The sequence below is a fragment of the Acomys minous genome (assembly GCF_964271855.1).
Source record: "Acomys minous genome assembly, chromosome: 12".
NCBI lineage: Eukaryota > Metazoa > Chordata > Mammalia > Rodentia > Muridae > Acomys > Acomys minous.
This window is the reverse complement of record NC_140493.1, coordinates 56,845,627-56,870,729: the sequence shown is the minus strand read 5'-3', so window position 1 is coordinate 56,870,729 and position 25,103 is coordinate 56,845,627. Positions and strand designations below refer to the sequence as shown.

Genomic DNA, 25,103 nt, shown 5'->3' with positions numbered 1-25,103 from the left:
TTAATTTCCCTGCCTCTTCTTTTTAAGTCTGCCTTTACGGGTCTTGTACCACCACATCCAGCACAGACCATCACCTGTCAGGGAAAAGAAAATTAGGTTTGGAGTCTTAGTTCCTTCCCACATCATCTATTCTGTTAACCTTATTCATCCTTATTAACCATACAGAAATGAAACTATCCCCTTGTATTTATTGTCTAATGCTCTATTTACCTTTATCTAGTAGCATTTAGACCTGACTTTTAGATTATCTCTTTGTGTTTAGAAGTTTTAGTCTTCCCTAAAAAGTACTCTATGAGCAAAGTTGTTCTTGTATGATGATTAATAGTGTTTCTTTGATGCTGATAGAACATCTTTTGCTCCTAAGTGAAGAAATGGCCTCTTATGATATAGTTTCCCTGTATTTCTGGGACTGTCTAAGCCAACATTATACACACCTTTTATAGCTGACTGAGTATAATAGCTTGTCTTTGTATTATTGTAGCTTTTACTTTTTTGTCTTTCTATTACTGTAGCTTTTGATTTTTATGTTTCTCTTTTTGTTTGTTTGTAGTCATATGTTTGGGTAGTTTAGAAAAAGAAGGATGGACTTAATCTTACAAAGATAGTGCTATACTTGTATTATTTGGAAATAAAGCAAAAATAAGCTTAATATTGATTTTGATTTTTTCATTCATCATAAATATGAGGAATATGTATATGTCTGCATATACATAGTGTATATTTTGGTATGCATAATGCTAATTGCTGATTGCTTTAGTTTACTTAAATTTGGGGTTATCTATTATTTATAGCCTGCAGCTGTTCCTCTGTTCTTAGCTTTTCCCATCTCACTTCTAATGATTTTTGTTATTCTCTGTATTCACGCTATTTGCCATAGTTCGTCATCAGCCTCACTAATTCAATTTTTCTGCATCATCAATTTTCTCTATATAATAAAATGATGTTTATTATCATACTTGTCCTAGGTTGTTTTAATTTTCATCATGTCTTTTTTCTTATTACATTCTTAGCTTATTTGAAAATAATATCTCTTTAAAAATCTCCCTAAAACAAGAATCTGAGTTTTAAAATATTACTGTATTTTAGGAATTAAACATTTTGGAGAGAGAAGGGCAATAGCACTGTTTGTTTTATGTTCTAACTTTCCCTTCTATTGCTAAACTCTCAGCTACTAGGTAGCTTTTCTAAACTCTCAGCTACTAGGTAGCTACACAGTATGTATCTTTTAACATACTGAAATGTCATAGATCTTTGTCATTCTCCAAAGCAGAGCATTGCAGAACTCAAGGTCCAGATCGTCTCTTCCTGCCTTTTCCTGGTTGCTGCTGCTTCTTGTCTGAGACAAAGATGGCAAAGCTGTGGAGTGGGCAGGGTCCGTTGTCCAGGACGCTCCCAGGATGCACAGTGCTGACTGGTCTCTTCCTTCTCAGTAAAAGCTGGTCATCTCCCTGGCTTTGCAAAGAACAGAACTACAGTCTAGAGAAAGCTATTCATTTTGAAGGAATTGTAATTAGTAGTAAAAGGCAAACTTGGATGTAGGCCTAGATTCAGCCTCAAACAGCGGAAACTAAGGCAGTCTGCAGCAAAGCAGAGTAATTAAGTCCACCTCCACCAAAGGGTGAGCATGCTCCTGCCAACGGTGAGAAGTCTCCGTTCCATTCCCAGAGCCATATTTTTGCTTCATTGTGTTTGGGGGCATTTGAACAGAGTAGATTTGTGTCATCAGTCACTCAAACAAAGGTTCAGGAAGTTCATTTCTCTTTTACATGAAACAGAGTTTATTTTGCTCAATCTTGGTCTCACTATGTAGCCAGGGCTGGTCTAGAACCTGTATACTTCTGCCTTGCCTCAGGCATGCTTGGGTAACTGATATTTTCCACCGTGCCTGGTCCATAGTCCTAGATTTCATTATGCAAATTTAGAATGTTCATTAGCCAAACAGAGTTTTTGTTTGTTTTAAATTCTTTTTCTATTGTGTAAATTATATAAATACTACTCAGCCTATTAAAATCAAGCAACAACAACAACAACCACACACACACACACACACACACACACACACACACACACAAAGGACATCATGAAAATTTCAGGCCAATGGAATGAACTAGAAAAGATCATCCTGAGTGAGGGAATCCAGACCCAGAAAGACATATATGGTATATACTCACTTATAAGTGGCTTTTCACCATATAATGCAGGATAATCACACTACAACCCACATACTTCAAGAAGGTAAATAACAAGGAGGACCCTAAGGAGGATGCTTGATTCTCATCCAGAAGGGCAATTAGAACAGACACAGAAGGGCTTGAAGAGAGGGAACAGGATGGGAGCCTACCATAGAGCTCCTCTGAAAGACTCCACCCAACATGGGGCTGAAACTAATGCTGTGGCTCACAGCCAAACTTAGGGACAGAGCACAGGGAGACTTAAGGAAGAGCTAGGGGATAGAAGGACCTGAACTGGACAGGAGTTCCACAAGGAAAATAAAAGAGCCGACAAATCTGGGCCCAGGGTGACCTGCAAGACTGATTTACCAACTGAGCAGCAGCCATGGGGAGGACCTAGACCCCCTGCTCAGATGTAGCAGATAGGCAGCACAGTCTCCTTATGGGTCCCATAATATGGGGAGTAGGGGGCTACCTTTGACACGGACCCTGGTGCCCACTCATTGAATACTTCCTCATGGTTTGACGGCCTTGTCAGGCCACAGAGGAAGAGGATGCAGGCAGTCCAGATGAGACTTGATAGGTTGGGGTCAGATGGTAGGTGAAGAGTGTTCCCCCTTTCTGAGAGATAGAGGAGGGGGGAAGGAGGAAGAAGGAGGGTGGGTGGGCGGGACTGGGGAGAGATGAGAGAGGGGGCTACAATTGGGATGCAAAGTGAATAAATTAAAATTAAACAAATTAAAATTCCTTTTTCTAAGTTATAAATTTTCTCTGCTGTAATTTAAAAAAAAAATTAATGGTTGGGTTAGTGGTGTGCCACCTTATTACTTAAGAAGTCTTATTCCTCAAATAGCTTGTGTAGACAAAATATTACTATATAGCAAGATTGTTTTTCAAAACTTTATTATAACACAATATGAATCTGGCTTTTCACTAGTTGATAATTTCCTATTTAAGTTATTTTACCAAAATTTGGACAACCCAGCTCACTTTGTGTGAACAAATGTAAACAAACCATGTCTAACCATTGGGTTGAACGATCGATGTATTTTGTAACCGTTCCCCTCAGCATTTACACACATATGTGTCTCACTTCACTTTTACACACTGATTCTTTCAAAGAGTTTCTGAAAGCCTCAGTTGCTATTTACGGAATCTATGTAGATTTCCTGAGAACACTTAGAATCCACACCTCACCAGCACCTCATAAAAAGATAAGGTATACCGGCCCCCACTGTCTCCTGCAGCTCCCACTTTAGCTTACTCTGGTTGGCTGCACAGTGCAAAAACTAAAATAGAAACCCAAACCACCAAACCACCTATGTAGTGCTTTCCACTACCTAAATTTTATGTTATGTCATTCATGTCCCAGGGAATGCCAAAGAACTGGAGAATTCCTACATAATTTTCCCTTGAACTACTTCTGCACATGGCACACACAAAATTCTGAGATTCAGTGTGTTAAGTCAAAGGCCACACTGAGACAGTGTGTCTGTTCAGAGGCAGAAGCTACTAAACCTCACAGAAAATGTTACAAAAGCAATGAGTCATTTTTTTAAATCACTGGAGATTGTATACAACCTCCTATAGTAGGAGTGCTCAAAAAAAAAAAAAAGATTAAAATCTAAAGAAACCAAAGGATTTTGTGAATTTACAAGATAATAATGGATACTCTTACCTGGTCTATCTCGCTATTGTACGTAAATGTTGTTTTCATTTCCTTACATGAGGTGATGGGATGAAAGCCATTCCCAGGCCTTTCTTTCTGAACTCTCACTGACTGGTTCAACTGAGTTTTTCTGGCTCAAATGACTATCCAAGCTGACTGACTCAACTGGTTTCTCTTGGCTTCTGACTGGTTTGCTCATCCTGGTCTCCAGTTAATTCTGGCCATATATTTTAGTCTTCTGCCTCTTTCTCATTCTCTGGCTTGATCTGTCTTCGCATAGCTTGTTCTCTCTGCAACCTTTCTCTGTAAAAACTGTTCTGGTAAAAATATCTTGGTAAAACAAAAACAAAAATATAAATATAAATAAAAGTCTTTCTTTGCACTGTTTGTAAGTAGCCTACCTTTCCTGCCCTGTTCTTGCGAGAGTTGGGCATTATCCTATCTCTGATTCACTCTGTCAAATCTTTCTCTGATTCATCACTTTGTCTGCCCTTCAGTTAGACATCACTTTCAAACATGGTGCTTCCTTCTATACACTAACCTTACCTTCATTGTTTGGGATTAAACGTGTTTACCAAGGGTGTGTCTGTTTTGCAGCCAGACCATACTGTAGTCCAGAGTGTGACTGCGTTCCAGCTGGGTCTTGTAGACCTTAGAGGTCTTCTGATGTGAGCCCTTTCCAGGGAAGCAAGGTTTCTGGATTAAAATTCCTCTATAGCTGTGGAAGTCACTCTCATTCATCCTCCAGTCCCGCAGGCAAGGAAGACTGATATCTGTGTCCTGCAGTGTGCTCTCTACTAGAATGGCATGGATCCTATAAAGAACTTGTGCCTGCGTGCTGTCAGAGAACTGCTTAAGCTAGTGTATGGACCTTAAAAGGCCAAGCTGCATCAGACCTTCATCATGAACTTAATATACACTAAAGTCAATGTCATTAGTAGAAGACTAGAGGATAAATGTAGAGCCAGAGTCAACAATAGTAGGACCACCCTTAGGTACCAACTGTTTCTGTACAAATGCGGAGGGATCCAAACTTCCACATTCCTCCATTGACAGTCGATTGAATGTTAGTCCAAATCAGAGGTAGACTGCTGGAGCAAGGAGGATAACATAGTGTGATTTGGTGCCGGGTGATGGGAAACATATGTTTTGCAGTCAGAAAGCATGGAGCTCAACATCTACAGAGGGGATCAAATAGGTAGCTTTAGCTGACAGTGCATAGCCACCACTAATTTATTTTTTATTTTTGCATTTACAGATAGGGTTTTCTTGCTTTTATTTTTAAAGACAGAGAGTAAAAGGCTTTAAGTATATGAAGTCAGAGAATAAGGTCTGAAGAAATGGCTTTCCAAACAATGACAGGAAAATAATATCTGAGCTAGGAAGAGATTAGCGATGCTTAAAGAACACCAATGCATTTGGCTTCGTAGAACTTACATCATTCTGGCTCTCGATTGTAAAAAAATATTAATAACACAAAAACCAACAGCTGAAGCAAACAAAAGCAATTTAGAAAACAGTGACTTTTGTTAGAAGCAACCTTTACTTTGAAAACAGGAAAATACTAATTATCTGTTTATTCAAGCTTATTTATTCAACTTTATTCAAGCTTAGAGACCACGGTAAGAACAATGTGAGTTCAATGATCTTGGGTGCAGAGTCCTCTGAACTTGTTGCCAGTTTGGTATGTATTGATGGCTGGTGCATCTAATATTCTGGAATGGTTTCACCTTGAAGAAGAGGTGTGGTTCCATTGGTTTGAGTGAGAAAAGGGGATTAAGTTTGGGTAGCTGCTAATGAGGACTTTCCTTGTCTTCTTCAAGCAGATAGTATGAAATCATGGAAATAGGAACTTTAGAACATACCGCCTCCCTTAGGATGCTGTGAATGCATTGTTTACTCCTACAGACTGAAAGAGACGAGAAACTCAGTTCAACTGTAAAGAAACTGATGCTCAGTTCTCCTTTCACACGTGGTGCCAAATGTACGCTTCGGTTAGCAGTGCATAGGAAAGGGTTGCATGGAGGCTGACCAAGGTTTATAACCCAAACACTGGAGTGCATGGAGCCCCAGCGGAGTGTTCATTTATGAGCGTGCTCCACCTTTGACTCACCCTATAACTCCTGCCTCTAAAGGTACTTGTTTTTATTCTGCTGTAGGCTTTGTAGGAAAAGCAAGGGATATTTTCTTTTTAAGAGAGCCCTCAGGTGCTTCCGGCGGGTGGTATTGGCTAGTTGGTGTGGATGGGCTGGTTTGGTTATCCGTGTATTCGATCTGCCCTCCCAGGTCTCCAGAGAGCAGGGGGCTCCTCTTAAAAATATTGCTTCTCCGAGTGCCTTGTGTCTTCAGCCAGCCTTTAATGTGTTGGCATAAAGTAAACGTTGTTCCGTGATAGGTTTTATGGACAAGCACTTACTGGGCCCCTCGAGATGTTCTCACTTGCTGAATCCAAGTACTTTTACAGCCATTAATGACAACACACAACGCTTTGTTCTAAAGGGCCCCGTTGATGTGTGTCCCAAGGCACGTTACAATTAGAGTAGATTTAGCATGTGGATTTTTGTTTCTTATTTTACCTGCACTCGCACAGCCTTCTTTATCTTGCTAAGCCCTTTCAGCTGGAGATGCAGTGAAGGTTGTATTTATTTTTTCATTCTAGTACGACAAACATGAGAGGGAACCACCGGGAAGGAAATTTGGAGAAGACCACATAAACTTGTGAAAGTAAATGATTACTTAGAACATTTATATTCTAGCCAGGACAAGGGATCTCTAGCAATGCTTTGTTTTGTGTGAGCAATATTTTTCCCTGTCTCTGTCTGCAGGACTGTACAGGTTTAGAGAGCATATCCATCATTATTTTCTGTGTCACATGCAAACAGGGCCAAGTTGGCAGGTTTCCAGGCTTGGGAAGCCACCCTATTTGTGAAAAATGGAACCTAGTTCTGTCTTTGGCCTCACCTTGAATCTTTGGTTCAAGGTGGCAGTGCAACAGCGTGCAGTTTGGTGAGCTGTGCATGTGGCAAGCTGGCCATGGTGTGGTGCTCCAAAATCCCCCTGGCCTAGCTTGGTTTGTCCAGCGCCCTGCTTCTGATAAGGGCATACAGTGATGGATTATAGGCAGAGGGAACTGCGTGCGATCTGGCCAGGGCTTCTGATGGCCCATGTCTTCTTTCATTGGCTGCTCAGCTCTGCCCATCAGGGTGGAAGATTCCTCATATCTTCCACAGTGCCTGGTCTGCCAAAGAGGAGGATGAGAGTGCAGTGATGTTAAGACACTCTTATTCTGTGAGAGACTCATGCAACAGACTGTTGCCTTTGTTGTTGTTTGTTTGTTTTTCTTACCAGAGCCATATGTGTGTGTGTGTGTGTGTGTGTGTGTGTGTGTACATGAGGGGAGTTTGTTGAATTCTTCTCTAAAATGGCACCATTTTTGCTCACATTCTTCACTATTCCTGAACTAGATGGAGAAACAACAAAGAGGGTTTAGCCTGAAGTTGCTACAGAATGTCCCATGTCATCCCCAGAATTAATTTAACAGATGCTACACATCGTGCTGTCTTTACTGAGAGAATGATTCACCAGCATCGAGAGAATAAACTAAGTCTGCCCATTTGCTGCGTACACAACACAGAGTGGCCCAGGTGGAGAAGTCTGAACATGGATCCGCAGCTCTGGTTAGGCTGAGGCTGCAGGCTGCATCAACCCAAGTTATCCTATTGTCCATTACACGTGGAGTTGATGGTGTGATTTAGACTGTTACGTAAAAACTCCCGACTAGCCTTTGCATTCAGCCACAGTTCTCAAATTTGAACACTCATCAAGTTTACCATATGGGTTGTTAAAACAGATTCAATAGCCTCACTCCTGAAAGCGCTGGGATCAGGGCATGAGGGGTGAAATCTGTTTGAATCTGTTGCACGTTTCTAGTTGATGAAAATGCTGCTGGTGTGCTTGTCTCACCTGGAAAGGCCCCTGTTTGCCTGTTGGTTACATATTCGCCCAAAACTCAGGCATCATTTCAAGCATATATTAATAATTTATTAACTTCACCAGGAGGGTCAGTTAGAAGCTCATTACACAGGTAAAGAATTGCATGAACACGGCACGGCCGAAAGATGCATTATTAAAAGATGAGAAGTTGATTTGATTCAAATTTTATTAATAAAAAAGCAAAATAAAAAAGAAAAACAGTTATATATTGACTATATATATATATATTCCTGATGCTGATATTTGCACTGGCTTTTCTTCTCTAGGTCTGTCTTCTCAAAATTCTATGCAACAGATTGCTGTTTTCTTTTTTATCTTCTGAAAACACTCATATTGTTTTTCAAGAAATAAATATATGGTAGATCTTTCATATAAATTTTTTGAAATTATAATTATCTTATTTCCCCAGTCCCTTTCTTCTCACCATCCCTTCTCGTGAGCCTTTACTTTCCCAAATTTATGGCCTATTTTAGTTACTATTTTTACACACACACACACACACACACACACACACACTCCTAAATCTTCTCACTCTGTATAGTGTGATCTTGAGCAGATCTTTTTAAAGGCCATCCTTAATTCATGGTAGCATAATGAAGTTTTAATGAAGTTAGTCACCAATGCCCCTTGCGTATAGCCCTTTTATTGCCATATTTTTATATTGTATAAAAAAATCAGCCTGTGCATTATCATTCATTTACTCTGCTAAGGAGGAGAATATGACACTAATTTTTAAAAATTAATTTATTGAGATTAGAACTCAATTGTTGTCCCATCACTCCTACCCTCCCTCCCCACCCTGTTACCCTCACTTAGGTCCATGTCCTCCCCCACTTTATGGTCTCTGGCTAACAAGTCTCATCTTGGTAGTTTGCCTATTCTTTCTTTGAGTGCCACCAGGGCTCCCCACAAAGGGGAGGTCATCAAATATGGAACACAAGAGCTCATGTCAGAGTTAGTCCCTGCTCTCCACATAACTATGGAAGATGTCTTGCCCATTGGCTAGATCAGAGTAGGGGCTCGGTGTTTACTACTTGTATTGTCTTTGGTTAGTGCAATAGTTTGAGCAGACTCACTCAGTATGATCATTTCTAATTTCTGCCATTTGTCCACAAATTTCTGGATTTTGTTGTTTTTTATAGCTGAGTAGTATTCCATAGTGTAAATGTACCACAATTTCTTTATCCATTCTTCTACTGAGGGACATTTAGGCTATTACCAGGTTCTAGCTGTTATGAATAAGGTTACAATGAACATGGTTGAGCATATGTCCCTATTGTGTGGTGGAGCATTTTATGGGTATATTCCAAGGAGTGGAATAGCTGGGTCTTGAGGAAGCCAAAGTGGTTGTACCAGTTTGCATTCCTACCAGCAATGAAGGAGTGTATAACGCTAATTTTTATCAAAGACTATGTGCCTATATTATTCCTTTGTGTCTCTACTTACAAAATAATTTTTAAAATTCACTTCTACTTTTGCTGATTTAGCTTTGTGATTTCACAATGCAAATTATATCTATCTATCTATCAGTATTTTGCTTGTTATGAAAGAATAATAGATATATTTGGTGTTGGTTTGAAATTCCTAAAGAAAATATTTATGTGCTTTATGTAAAATTACAAATTTTGATTAATCCATGTGTACATATTTTCAGACACATATGTACAAAGGGGTTTTGTGGGGATGTTTAGTTGTTTCCTCCTCTCACTTGTAAGTGCTGCTTAAAATGGAGTGCAGTGCATTGCATGTCATTGGTAACATCTGACGTTTCATGGAAACTTCTAGAAAAAACAACCCATCTTTCCCGAGTTCGTGGAGTTCATGTACTTCAGCACATTTCTATTAGGCCGAGAGAAGAACAATGAGGAAAGGCCAGTAGATTGCATCCTGTCAAGAAGAATAGTTCTCCAACATTATAAACAACAATAATATTAATAGCAAAATATAATAATATAAAACAAGTACTTGGATTTATGCATGTGTGACTACTGTGTTACAAATCTAGTATAGAGAATTTATACTCATTTCCTACATCTCCAGTGCTACCACTTTACAATTTGATTTTCAATTGTATTACAATTAAATTCAACTGAGAAATCATTAGTTGACTGAGCATAAGGCATTCAGACTCAATGCGGAGTTCCAAACCTGCTGCTTCCAGCTGAAAATGTGGATAGGGTAGAATTATAACAGAGAAGATAAGAAAATGCTTAAATGCATATAATTTAGTATATTGTGTGAGAGCCGCGTTTCACCTCTCTGTTCACACTGAATTGGAGAGTTTTGTTCTCTTCTATTCGGTCTCATACCTTGTGCGTGTAAGTTTTTCTCCCGAGTGGAAGGTATTCACGTCCTTTCACTTTGTACATCGCTGGGACCCCAATACCCTAATAAAATGCTGCCATTTTCAGTACCCTACATATGCATTAGCGAAATGAATAAAGTGCGTGCGACTAAATGCCAGGGAGTCTCATGAAGAGAATAGCGTTAGACACGATGCCTTCTGTATTCTGTACTCATCACCGTCATGGGGCTGTAAAACAGGAAATGAAAACTCCAGGAATGGGATGTAACTCAGAGGTAGAGCACTTGCTAAGCATGCTTGAGACCCTTTGTTCCATCCCCAGAAATACACACACACACACACACACACACACACACACACACACACACACACACACTCTCACATCCTACACAGAACAGACACACATGCCACAGACGTATAAATATCACAAATCCACATAATACACACTTGACACACACACTACAAATGCACACACCACACACACACACATACACACAGCAAAAATGCACACAATACACAAGCTGCACACATAAATACACATAATGCACACAGGCCACACACACACACCATAAATACATACAACATATACATGCCACACACATACAAGCCACAAATACACACAACACATACATGCCACATACACACGCGACACACACATGCCACACACAACTCATATACACAGAACACACACAAGCCACACACATACATTCACACCAAAAATACATACACATACACACCACACACACATCAAAAACACCACGCACCACTATCTGTACACATACTATGCACACACAAACTCGCCACAAATACACACAACAAGCACAAGCCATGTACATATACATATACCACATACACACACACACACACACACACACACACACACACACACACACACACACCACACCACACCTCCCCAATCTCTAACGTACCACACACACAAACATACCTAAATATACCATATGCACATACAAACACACCTACACATACCACTCACACACATACACTCTAGTCCCCGATACCATGCAAACAATCAAACATACACCAACATACTTGCCACATAAAACAAAACAAACAGAAACAAGAAACTAAAGACCCAATTCCTCCCAACCAAGCAACTTTGTTATAGTATGTCACAATAATTATCTTGCTTTATAAATTAAGGTTATTCTCTGTTTTAATGAAATCTTGTTTTATGGCCCAAACTGTCCATGAATTCTCAATCTACCTTTCTAGTGTTTAAATTAACCAACATCCACAACACCAAGTTTATTTACTGTTGTTGGTGTCTTATGCAATCTTCATTAGTTATAGTGTTTTTAAAACTAATTATGTAAACTTTAACATAGGTGTGTATGTTAGGATGAATTATACACACACATATATGGTATGTATGTATGTATGTATGTATGCATTGTGAATATATATACACACACGTGTGTGTGTGTATATATATGGACTAATACTTGCCGTGACTTAGGGATCCCCCCAGTGTGGATTTTGAAATGCATCTCCTGCATAACATGGAGAGAACTGATTATTTTAGTAAAAATATGGTATAATATTTTTCAAGATAGAGTTACAATCTTCAGTTAAGTTTAGAATCGCTTTATAGGGCTCTGAACTGAGACCTGATTAAAAAATATTTGAGTTTCCATGCCATTCCTGTCACTGACTTGCTGGGTCAGTGCACAAGGCGTTTGCTAATGAAGTGAATTTCCTCGATGCCTGAGTTACTTCTTCCCTGGAGGAAATTAGTCATTAATGGCTCTAGTTCACATGTTGTCTCTATTTCTTCTGTAACTTTATGTCTCCTCAATATCAGTGTTGAATCTACTATATAAGATGAACGCTGGGTGCGAAGTTTGGGTATATTCTAATAAAAAAATAATGTTTGTTACTATTATTCAGTACGTCCAAATGTTCCAAAAGCAGGCATCTCAGGGAAGCAACATGTAACAACTTGAGTTGTTTGGAGTTTAGGTACGAAATTGTTAGTACCATCTTCTATAAAAGTGGGCACAGATTTTATAGTAAAAATTATTCTGTTCTATTTAAGATAAAAGGACGCTTTCCCCCAAAAGAAACTATTTAAATAAAACTTGGCCCTCTCCCCCTTCATTTTAGAGTGCAGTGTGGTCAAATGGAAAATTTCATCAGAAATTCTGTAATGTCTTTTGTGCATTAACATTTCAGAAATTCAATTTAAATATCCACAGATCTCATTTTTAATAAACTTAACAAAACTCAGGTAATTTCCTTTTGATTGAAGGACAGCAGTTGATATACATATATATATGTATATATGAGCAAATCCCCCAAATCAATTATATATAAGAAATAACACATGGAAAGAAATTAATGAAAAAGAAGAATTTCAACTATATGATTCTCTGGTCTGCTACCTGCAGGCAACAAACGTAAATGGGAAAAAAATCAACCTACTTCTGGTAGATAAGAAGAAAAATTAATCAAACTGTTTCTTTCCTACTAGATCCCTTGATGGCATTATTGTTGGAAGTGTGAGACTGCAGAAACAGCATGTTCTCCTAACGTACTATTTTTTTTTAGACTGCAGAAATAAGGTTTTATTCTTGTTGTAAAGCTCAATTACATGAGTTAGTATGAGTCTGTGCTGTCCAATGAGCATTCCTTTCCCCTGCCCCTCCTCACTAAATGCCTGTGTGGGATCTGCACGAGACAGGTGTGAGAGGAACCGACTGAAGCATTTTTGCCGTGTGCCCACAGGATAATCATGATCCACAAGGATGTCTGAATATAACAGCTGGAAACTCTGAGATGACCTACTCAGAGACACAAAATACATCCAGGATTAAATAAGAAAAAAAATCACATGCTTTAAAAAGAAGGGTACACATTTCAGAGATTCTGGGTTTTTTTTAATTGAAGTTTTTTCCCTCTGTAACATCTAATTGAACAAATAAGCTATCATATATGTATATATATATATATATATATGTGTGTGTTTATAAACTTTTTTCTATAAAAAGGATTTAAATTTTGTGTAGTGTGAAGATTACTTTGAAATCAACAAGGAAACTCAAGGTGAGATACAGGTAGTTAGATATCAAGACATATAATATAAATCATTTAATCACTCACAGAAAAATATAAATTAGTTTAAAATCAAAATTTGCATTTTAACTTTTACATATTAATGGGTGTTTGGGGGGATTAACATATTTGTGTATTTATATCATATATGTGAATATGAATTTGTACCTTTTATTTTTATGTTTATGAATTTGAAAATCATTATCACTAGGCAAGTGTAGTTCTGTTGTAGTGTGGTACTTCCAGCACGTTATATATTGCTAACAATTTGAGTTTTGGAGGTCACTCCTGACACCCCTCACTCACTCTGTCTGTCTGTCTGTCTGTCTGTCTCTCTCTCTCTCTCTGTGTGTGTGTGTGTGTGTGTGTGTGTGTGTGTCTGCATGCTTGAGCATACATATTTATTCACTTTTCCTGAGTACATCTGTTGTAATAGACCTCTGAAGAAGCCACAACACAGAAGTTAGCAGTTTGGACAGAGTGTCATTGTTGTCACCTTCCTTAATTTATAAACATTTGGAAATATTTACTCCATTCATGTGGATGCCTTGGTCTGTGTGGGAACAAAGTGACATAAGTCTGGTGATGAGGTCTTAGGTTTTAACATTAATAATACTATCTTATACTGATAGATTGAAAAAACAGACTATATTTAAAAACCTGGAATGAAAGGGTTTGAAAGTATCTGAGCATTTTTTTTTTTTTAGGGAAAAACTCAACAATCAGAGTTTCTGAGCACACTGTGATGGATTATTGTAATTATTGGGAATGATAATATTTTAATGTGAATTTCTTCCCACCTGTCAGTTGTAATCAAGGCTGCCCACTACTCTGAAACAATCTCATTTTGCTAGGTGGCTAGCCTTGTGCAGCCTGTAGAATGCTTAGAATATTAATGTGTGGGAGAGATTGAATGTGCTCTCTAGTCTCCCTTTGACAGTGTCTTGTTTTAATCAAAATGGATGCAAAGTCAAACCAAATTATTATGTAATAAATTTAGGCCAATGGGTTTTTGAGGGGAAAGATTTTATATAGGGGATGTTGCATTTGAACCATAAAATTTTGTATTTCCTTCCTGTCTTCTTACACAGTACTGTGTTATTTTCTGCAGAACTGAATTTCTTTTGTGGGTGCCTCCTATTCTGAAACACTCTAATTCTCTAAACAAAGACATTCTGGCCTTTAGGTGACAGTTGCGCTGTGTATAGCAGGGCTGCCAAGGTAGAAAGTTACACAACAAAACAATGTATGCTGAAGGAACACATGTGTGTTGTTTTGATATGTGCTCTGCTGACCACTGCCTTGCTAATTTTAATCTTCTTTCTGTATTTTTGCACGTGCTATTATATAACCCTCAAATTTTCTTTGTCTGCTTCGAACTCTTCCATTACGCTGCATATGTTTGTGGGATTTCATTAGGCCCCTGAAACTGTGGCAACAGCTTCTTCAAAAATGTTTTCACCTGCAGTATTAACCCTTCCCTAACTGCTTCCCAACCATCTATGTACAGTCTGTTATATATATTTCACTCAGTGGCTATGCTTTTACTAGTGTGTGAAGATGAACAACTTCATCTTCAACACCTCGTATGTTCCTTTATCAGTTTTGAGTCATTCATATACCCACCACATAAAACCTCCAGGACAGACCCACACTAGTCTGGCCTTCATAGCGCAGCTGAGACATGGGACCTCTCCTCAGTACCAGTGGGTGCTGCGAATCGACTGGACCTTTCTTTTGTGAGTTTTATTTCCAGAACACAAAGGTAGCTGTGGCCAATTCAAATAGGCCCTAAGCACACAGCTGCTTCTCTGCTCTAAAGATTGAGCAAATTCTTTCCCCCAAGTCTGTTCATTTCTGCTCAGTGACAATTAACAGCATAAAGGACTTTACCTTCTGTGCTGTCACAGTCATAGTTTTAGGATACACAGCTATAAGGCATTAGCATTTTAAAATGAGGTAAATGTTGATATTTATAAACTTCACGACTATTAATTCTGGCAAGAGTGCTTGAATATCTATAAATCAGACACAATTGAAGAGCTGAAATTCAGATTTCCTCACACTTGCCTGCCAAGTGGCCTCAATCAGAAGTAATTTTCTCCATGAGGGCACATGGAGCTTGGTGTGAGCCTTTTCTGAGGAGATATTATTTGTGTCAAATTACGTGTGGTGATTTTCCTGAAGTGGACTCTGTGCCCACTAATCCATACCCAGGAGGCCCCTCTATTCCTTCCTTCATTGGTGCTATTAATTATACTTGGGCTTCAAGTGTCTCTCACTTACCTTTTTTTAAATGTTAGTTTGTGGCTACCACTTATTCGCAGTGTTTCCTGTTAAAGAAATATGCAGTAGACAGAGGAGAGTTTAAGGTGCCATCTTAAACCGTAAATACTTTGCATTTTAAGAGAAATCTTTTTTTCTCTGTGGCTGACTTGATGGTATAGTTAACGAAGGGGCTAGTAATTTCACATTTGAAACTAGAGTAAATTATATAAATCTCAGATTTACTTTGGGAGCAGCACAAGTTAACTATTTCATCATCTTCCTGTATCTCATTCTAAATAGCGGCAATGACTTCTCACACCTTTGGAACAAATGAGTTTAAAAAATCTCTTACCTTTATATTTAGGTTTTGAACATAAATGCTCCTTTTCAGTTTAATGTTCAGACTCACAGAGCAATACCTAAAATGCATTTTTAAATCTTTGAATAAACAATAGACTTATCAATTATAAGTTTTTCATAGGCCTAGAAACAAAAGTGAAATTTGCATTTCAAAATGGTTAGGCTATTTTAGATCAACTGCACATGACCTTGGTTTGAGGTTTGCTAAGTATAAAGAAGAGCTTTATGTTCATTTGATCATATGAGGAAGATTTTGATACAACTATAAAATTTTAATTTAATATGTTACTGGCACCAATTTACTATTCTGTGCTTTAATTATTCATTAACAATATCCTTAATAAAAGATATTGCAAAAATTTTTTATCATGTTTCAATTTTTAAAAGGACTGTATGTATTGTTAATTTTATTTTTATAATACATGTGCATGTTCTCTAGGTATGAAAGATTTTTATGCATTTCATAGTTTATATATATATATGAACCATTCAGATATTTGTTATGTGATTGGAAGTTATTTCTGTAAGCAAAATTCAAAGGCCATATTTTCAGAGAATAATATGGCCCCCCAACATACTATATAATGACACTTCTACTGAAACTAATATTAAAGCAGTTGCATTACAAATGGATTCAGTATAGATTTTATTAAAAAACTTTATGATCAATCGGATATTTTACTTTTGCTGTCTACAAAAGGATCATCCTGACTTTATAGGAGGAGGAACACATACTTTGGCTGACTTTTAGCTGCCAGAAGACCAACACACATGGCTGTAAAAGCTAGCTTGTTAAATGACTATGAAAAAATAATTGGGGCACCATCAACTAACCATTAGTTAACATTTTTTGTCCTTATGAGCTACTTATATTTCCCAGTTTCATTTCTGGAAAAAATGCTTATAACTACCATACACTGGTTTGCACAGTAAGGCATTGACGTTAAAGAAAGGGTATTGAAATGGTGCACTTTGCAAATCGACGACTTCATTCAGTGGTCTGGAACCATGCTCTGTGAGCTGAAGTGTTTAGCTTTGCTTTCCAGACTAAAGAAGTGAAAGAGCAATAGGAAAAACCTCCCATACCTAACACACTGGGATACATAACAGACCATGTAACAAAGCACTCAGGTACTCTGACATGAAACAAAAATAAGATCTTTTTTACATGCTTCCTTTTTACCAAACATTAAGTACTTTAGACAAATACAAATAAGGAAAGGCCGTTATTACTGTCTTCATTAAATAAGTCATTAATAACTGTGTCAAGTGCATGTAAGGAGGATAGTGATTATCTTGTTATTATTTTATATATGGCTCACAGGTGTTGTTATTTGACGTCACTGTTCTAAAAATGTAAATGTTAGACTTGAAATTGTTTATCACAGATTCAAAACTAACATGCTATCTTGAATTTATTTATTTTTTGACTCTTCAGTTTACATATAAGAAGTATTACAATTACTTCTTCAAAGTGGACATTTCTTGTTTAGAATGAAGGAAAAATAAAAACTGAAGAGGACAAACAATCTCTGAAAGAAAAGTTCTGCTTGGTGTCACTTCATTTAAATGCATGTAACTAATTCTGTCCATGTAAGTGTCTCTTGCCAATTCAGGTCTGAGGAAGCTCACTTGGGTGAAAATCCCACACATTCTGCTATGCTGACCTACATACACATAGAAATGTTATAATTGAAGCATCTAAAAGTATTTATAATATTTTTTCCTTTGACCCTCAAACTTTCTACTACACTTGTAAAAAAATAGATTGAGTGAGAGAGGAAACACACACACACACACACACACACACACACATACACACACACACACACACACACACACACACGAGAGAGAGAGAGAGAGAGAGAGAGAGAGAGAGAGAGAGAGAGAGAGAGAGGAGAAAACATCATCCTGAAAATACCTATCCTGTGAAGAACAGTGCCAGAATGACAATTATTGCAGGTTGACATCATTGTGTTCTGTGGATAAAAATGCTCTATTCCTTTCTGAGGAGCAAATACAGGTTCTGACTTAGTAAAACGAGTTGAGGACGTTGATTCTTTAGCGGCATGGTGTTCTCATGTCATCCGTTTCAGAGCCCCTGAACAACCGTAGCCCTCCCTTTCCTTTCAGTAAAATAGGTCCATTAATGTAGTGCGCCTTACTCTCCTTCTATCCAAGGGAGTTGTATTTTTATTACTGAAAAAGTATCACATAAATACAAATTACATTTATTCATTAGAAAACTACTTTTCATTTCAGAAAAAAATTCAATTAATTGTGAATAGGGCTATGCTTTCATCAGGGAGAGAAATATGTAATTTTTCTTCAAGCCTCAAACACACATAATGAAATCTTTTCTGGGGATCCACTCTTAAGATGGATTTTTAAAAGTATAGACTTTATTACAATCTCAGTTCAATTAAAATGCATTCAATTGCTGTAAATCTTTATTACAATTGCAGGTAAAATTGTTCAACAGTGTAAGGGAGACTCGTGTTCTTTACCAGGCTGTTCATTCGAACAGATGTACATAGCATGCACAGCTTTGCACTTCAAGACAGAATGAATATATATATATATATATGTTTAGGGCTCAGAGCTGGAGTGGTGGGGGGAATGGAGAGTGAATTACTGTGTGTGCCACCTTCTCATGCACCTGCTTTCTTTGCCTTTTCAATGAATGCAGTGTTTCTTCCTCACTTTTTTTCAACTTTAAAATTTTTACTTATTCTGTAAGTTTTCGCACAAGTACTTATTATATACTGAGCGTACTCAGTTCCCATAAAACCAGACCCACTGCTTCCCACGTGGCTGTGTGTGTGTGTGTGTGTGTGTGTGTGTGTGTGTGTGTGTGTGTGTGTGTGAGTCCCCTTGGGATAACTTCCTGTAACTCTTTCCTCGCCTCTGTAATCAAAACAGTTCTACTTAAAGGATTGTTAACCATGCTGCCTTCCTAGAATGCTTTTGGTACAGTGTCCCTGATTCTCTTTCAAGGGCCGCTGGAAGACGCCATTGAAGATGAGGAGGATGATTGTCCATCAGAGGGGGCTGAAGTCATCACAAAAGGAGACTTTCCAATGGAGGAAAGCTTCCCCACAGAGTTTGGTCCAGAAAACGTGAGCTGTGAAGAAGTGGAGTTCTTTTGTAACAAAGGTAACCCTTGATGGCTGGATGCAGGATGGGATGCCACTTAGGTGATTTTGTAAAAGTTTGTTTTAAATGAAACTTAGGGATAGAATAATAGTACTGACACTCAATACAATGAAGTGTTAATATACAGATTGCTTAATAAATAAGAAGGTCTCACGTCGTTCAAACCACTTATTTTATTTTAAAAATAATTTATTTTTATATTCAAATAGTTAAATACTGATTGGCAAGTTCCCTGACTTAATTTTCTTGTTGGTTGCCCAACTAGTTATTTGATATTTATCAAATTTCTTCTTTCTTTCAACAAGTAGTTATTGAACTCCAATGGTTTGCATGGCTACAATGCTGATCATAAGCACTGAGTGGTGCACATAGCACCCCACCCCAATGTCTGGGTCAGTCCTTCTGAAAACTGAGTAATGTGGGGGCTTACTTTAACTTTCAACACTGCTCCCTGTTAGGATATTGCTAGAAAGAGAAGGGCATGATATTTTCCTCTTCGGACACACACACACAAACACACACACATTTACACATACTATACACATACAGACATACATATACACATACACATATGCACAGATGCACACACATACACAGATGCACAGACATACACACATGCACACACATACACACACACACATACACACACACACACACACACACACACACACACACACACACATACCACACTATAATCCAAAAAGTCCGTATGCCAAATCTCAGTTTATTCCTAACCTTGACTTTGCTCATTACTGTGACATCACCTGGCATGTCTATGGTTTTCCTCATTTTTAAAAGTAATTTTATGGTTTCACTTGATCCTTTTTATTTTTAATTTTTACTAGTTTGTTTAGTCTCTGCAGTGGGGTAGGACTTCTGTTTTTCCTATATTGCCCCACAGTGACCTAAGCGTTGAGATGAGAATTCCTAGATTACAACAGCTGCTTCTGCTAATTCAGCAGGAAAGCACCCCAGGCAGCACACTGGCTGAGTGTGTTTGCATGTCTGCCTCCACCTGTTGATATTTGTATGCATGTGCTGCTAGTGTAAGCGCGGCATTTCTATTCAGACCTGCATATCCTTTTAGACAGCTGTAAGAGGTGGAATGAGCTTGTGATTGTGTTGACTGGACTAGACAACGAAATCAAGAATTCTGATATAATATCTTAAAGATGGTCACTGTTCCTAGCTTGCTGGTCACATGTATTTATAGAAATTATTACAAGTTCTAATACCACAGTCTCCTGTTGATGGGGCCTTAGAGGAAGCCCACTCTTTCTTGGCCCTCTGTTCAGCAGAGCGCCAACCTCGCTGGGCTATCCCAGAGAGCCAACACTGGCCTTGTGACATGGTGCTTGCCTCCTAAGACAGACAAATTGTATTGAAAATAAGAAGATCATGATTTAAAAACATCTCCCTATACTCAGATTTCAGGCCAGTTTAGTATTTCCTTTACCTATTCTGGATTCTGTGTCCATCTCTTGAAGCTCTGTAGTTTGGGCAATGTGTATAAGTATCTGCCAAGGGATTGAGACAGACTGATTTTTAAATCACATCTGACATCACCTTATTTTTTTGTTTCTACAAGATTTATATTCCTATGATTATTATGAAGTATCTATCTTATGTTATGGTATCATTTTTAAAAAAGGAAAAAAAAAACCAAAGGAATGAAAGGCACTAGCCTCTTCCTTTCCTTGAGTTCTTATAGTTAAAGAGTGGACATAAATTTAGATCTTTAGTTATGTATGTAATGTAATTAAAATAAATAAAATTAATAATTGCATCAATTAAGCAATGGTAAATATTATATGTATTTTTAATTGGGGGATGCTCACTACTGAAAGTTTATGTTTAATAAAAGATTTTAATAAAGCTACAACTTTAGGTAATTTGCTGGAGGCAGATAGAGCAAATGGTTTTTTGAGGACAGTATTTATTGTCTTTGAACAATAATATTCATCTCCCCTAACAAGAATCTACATCAAAGAGTGTAGTGTCAGGCATTTGGGAAATGAAGAAAACAATGAATTACAATTATTATGAATATTATTTACCGAATGTGATTACCTTATATATACTTGGAAATTCCTATGATATTTTAAATGTATAACAAACAATAACATAGATCTCGAATTAAAAAGTCTATAATATTTGTATTGTAAAGCAATTCCTTAATGTTAAGTGGGAAACTAAAGGTCATCCATGAGAATAAGAATTGTTATTTTCATGTAATAGTTTCAGTAAAAGTGCCAATATTACCATTTGATTTTATTGTGGCCTTATATAATAGGAAAGAAATACTTTATTTTGTTCTCATAGACTATGAGTCCTGGGAATTCCCCCTGAAGTCAGTTGAAGGAAGGAAGGAAGGAGGGAAAGAAGGAAGAAAGGAAGGAAGGAAGACAATGCTGACAAAATACTGTAATCTCTTGATATACAAGGACCCCCTCTTTATCTCTCCATCTTTTTCTTCCTCTCTTTCCTCTTTCTCTTCTCTCTCTTACTTGAAAGGTGAACCCTAATCTCTGTGTAGAAGATTCTACCTGTCTCAGTCAAACACCCTTATGCTTCCTATGGGGTTGAAGAGGGAAGAGAGGCTAACTAGCAAGTCACTAGAATACGATAAGGGCTTAAGAAAATCAATATTATGATTGAAAAAGGGGGTATGGAATTTTTTCCTTAAAAACAATATTTTCACTGAAAACCTGATGGCTTGTTCGCAGTCTTGATTATTTGTGACAACTCTAAAATTGTCATACTATATAATAAAGTGAAATAAGGTTGATTGGAGTTTCTTTGTCTGAAGATCATTTTATGATCAAATTCTACCTATGATCTATATATTTTAATTGCTCCCATTGATAACATTTTTAGACAGTAGGTGTATTTCCTTAATAAACAACTGTTTGCTTGAGATCTCATACCACAAAAGCATGAGTAGAGTATCTTAATTCTTCAAGCAAGATATATTGATACATGTCCAGAGGCAAATAAGAAGCATACTTATGGAATGACTGTATCATCTCTGAAATTTTAGAACTGGGCTTTGCATAAATTCATGATACACTATTTTAACTGCGCAGTTTTTAAATGATAAGAGGAAAAAAACTTTGCTTTTTAAAATATTTATGAAAATACTGCTTACTATAGGTCAAAGTTCCTACTTTTGTGATAGTCCATACCACGCAGGACCTTTTCAATAGGTAGATGATATTTTAGTTTTTATTGCACATCTTTCTTGATGTCACTTCTATCATCTATTTTCTAGCTAAAGGGCAAGATTTTGTGTTCACGTGGAAGAAGGCATTAATATTACAGCTGTGTATAAGTTCCCCTAAATTCAATATTGTACAGCTCGGTCTAGTAATGTTGAAAGCACACAGAAGTCTCATGTGCATTTATATTTCTTTAATACGTTAACTTCTCAGTTGCCTGACTATGTCTCAGAGATAGATATCCTGTTCAAGATGCAGGCCGAAGAGTCTGCAGAAGGGCCGTGCGTCAACTCTCGGTTTGAATTAGCTGTGTGCTTTTCATCTTCACAAAGAAAGAGGCTTACTTAAAATAAGAAGCTTCTTCAATTGGTTTGGCTCTGATATTTGTAAACGTTAGACAAAATGTAACATAATGGCTCAGGTCATAACATCTTCTTTTGTCCTAAGCTGCTTGGCTTCTTGCCTTCACAGCATCTGTGACCGGAAGGAAACAAGCAAGAATTATTTCCTTGAATTTACAGATGACTAAGACATCAACACCAGACTCATAAGTGCTACACATTTCCTGTGGTTCTGAATTATTTGCTTCAGTTATTTCATCTTCCTATCTCTGTTTAATGTAGAAAACGTGGACATATATTCACACATGTGTAAAAACTAAGCCTAGTGTTAATAATTAGTAAAAGTAGAACTCCTTACTGAAACATCTAAGTTTGTTAATTACTGAAGTGAAGTAAATATGTTTTGGGATGCATTTCAGAAACATGTCACAGGATGTGAGAACAGGAAGGACAGTGTCATATGTCACTGTAATGTAGTAAGTTGCTGAGCTGTGGAAAAAATATCCCCAAAAACTAAATGTCAAAAGATAACTTGAGTTGTCACCGAGTTGTCTATAACAGTGATCTGGGGAAATTACTCTGGGTCTTTAGAGATTGTTCTGTGATGTTATGGTCTCTAAAGAAGCTAAGGAGGAATATAAGACCATCAATTTTGACATTAGAAGACAGAAAGGCCAACTTCTTCTCATGTCCTGATATAAAGAACAGTTAGAGAAATTGTTGGGTAATGTGTACATCTGACATACATTGGGCAAGATCAGAGTCGACAAAAGGCTGCAAAATGGAAATCCACAAAATCAGAACACATATTGTGTGATGACATATATTCTCAATTACTCAAAGAGTCAATATCAGTAATATTTAGAGAGGCAAAGGATATTTTAAGTGCTCTTCTGAAACAGAACATTATAAGTTGCATTAAGAAAGTATAATAGGACGGAGGCTACTCAGTGTTGGACTCAGCACTAGCCCTAAAAGTAGTTATTGTGAAATTTAAAAAAAAATAAATGAATAAACAGATACCAGATCCGGTTACCAGCAGCTTCCATTCCTGTTCCACAGATAAATTCAATGGCACTCAACCCACAAAGTAGTACGCATCTATAATAACAAATGGAGATCCTTTTCCCAAGAAAAACAGAAAAGGTTGATGAAAGAATCCAACTCATGTGTATGGTGGGCAGTGTTGAGCACATGAAGCAAAACAGGACAGGGCAGCATGATAGAGTGACATTACATCTATGTGTGGGGACACACTTTTGATTTTATCAAGGCACCAGCCAAGGAAAATATAGGCAGTAAACTTCGAACCCCTACCCAGACCTAGCCGATGGACAGGACATTCTCAACCGTTGAGTGGAGAGTGACTGGTGCCCCATTTCTGATCACGTCCCCTTGATGGGAAGGCCTGGTGGCACTCAGAGGAAGGATAAAAGGTCACCAAGAAGAGACTGGATACCCTATGAGCATATACAGGGGGAGGAAGTCCCCATCAGTCACAGACATAGGGGAGGGGAGTAGGGGCTAAGCGGGAAGGAGGGAGGAATGGGAGGACACAAGGGATGGGCTAACAATTGAGATGTAATATGAATAAATTAATAAAAAAAAGAGTGACAGAGAAGGTAGACTTTAAGGAGAGTGCGGAGGAAAAGTGGCAGGCTTCTAGATTTATTCACCTGTGCACATCTGAGATGCTAGTGTTGGACAAAGCCAACAGCTGACACTACAGGAGGCGGGTTGGGGAGGGAGTACAGGCAAGGACTGAAAGGAAGATGAATGCCTGGGGAAGCTAGAGAAGATGCAAAGTGAAGAGGCACCTTGCATTTGCCTAGAGAAGAACGGTCTGTAGAAAATGAAGGTGGAGGCAGGAAACTGAGACACCTAAATTGGAGAAACTGTCAGGAAATACAAATAACCCAATCAGAACCATCCTTTTAGCCAAGAGCTTGATGAGATTCCATCTGTAGCTCATTAATGTAAATCCTACAGTAGCACTCTGTGGGTGTTTGGGGACAATCTGTGTCACCTTGCTCCCTTTCCTCCTTAGCAGAGTTGGGCCAATGTTTTCTACAGATTCCCACATCCTTGAATAAGAAAAACAAAGTGTAGAAAGCCAGCAAATTGGAACAAATTGGAACCAGTTTCATTATTATGCTCAAGGAGAGGCCTGCTAGACTCATTTGAGTGGGAGAGGGGGCCCTCCCCTCCTCCTCCTCTTTCAGAGCTGCCCCCTCCTCTCTCCCCCTCTCCCTGTCTCCTCTATCAGCTTTTGTAGCTTTGTTTATTCATTAGTAAGAGTAAGAAGACTCTCTCTTTTCCTTGGGATTTTATATAACCACCTAAACCTAGATTATAAGTGTAATCTTTTCTACCTACCCCCACACGTGTGAGCAGTTTTTCAGTTGTTACTCATCTCAAATACTTTGTGTTATTTTTGTCTTTCAGTTTTCTTTTTCGTTTCTCTGGGTTATTTTGTCAGTAAAGAAGTCTGTTTCTATGTCCCCTTCAGACAGATTCTTCTCCTGCTTGGCCTTGGCTTTCCGGAAGCAT

The 25,103-nt window shown here is 38.0% G+C and overlaps 1 protein-coding gene across 2 annotated transcripts in view; it reads left to right on the top strand.

The window, feature by feature from the left end:
- Positions 1-25,103, top strand: part of ZFPM2 (zinc finger protein, FOG family member 2) — a 439,131-nt gene that overhangs the window by 80,022 nt on the left and 334,006 nt on the right. The window contains exon 2 of one of the 2 annotated variants that reach the window (XM_084748702.1): positions 18,836-18,994. The exons of the other annotated variant lie outside the window; for it this stretch is intronic. Within the exon in view, the coding sequence (XP_084604828.1) occupies positions 18,836-18,994 (159 nt within the window). The remainder of the gene's footprint in view (positions 1-18,835; positions 18,995-25,103) is intronic. 2 annotated transcript variants of the gene reach the window in all.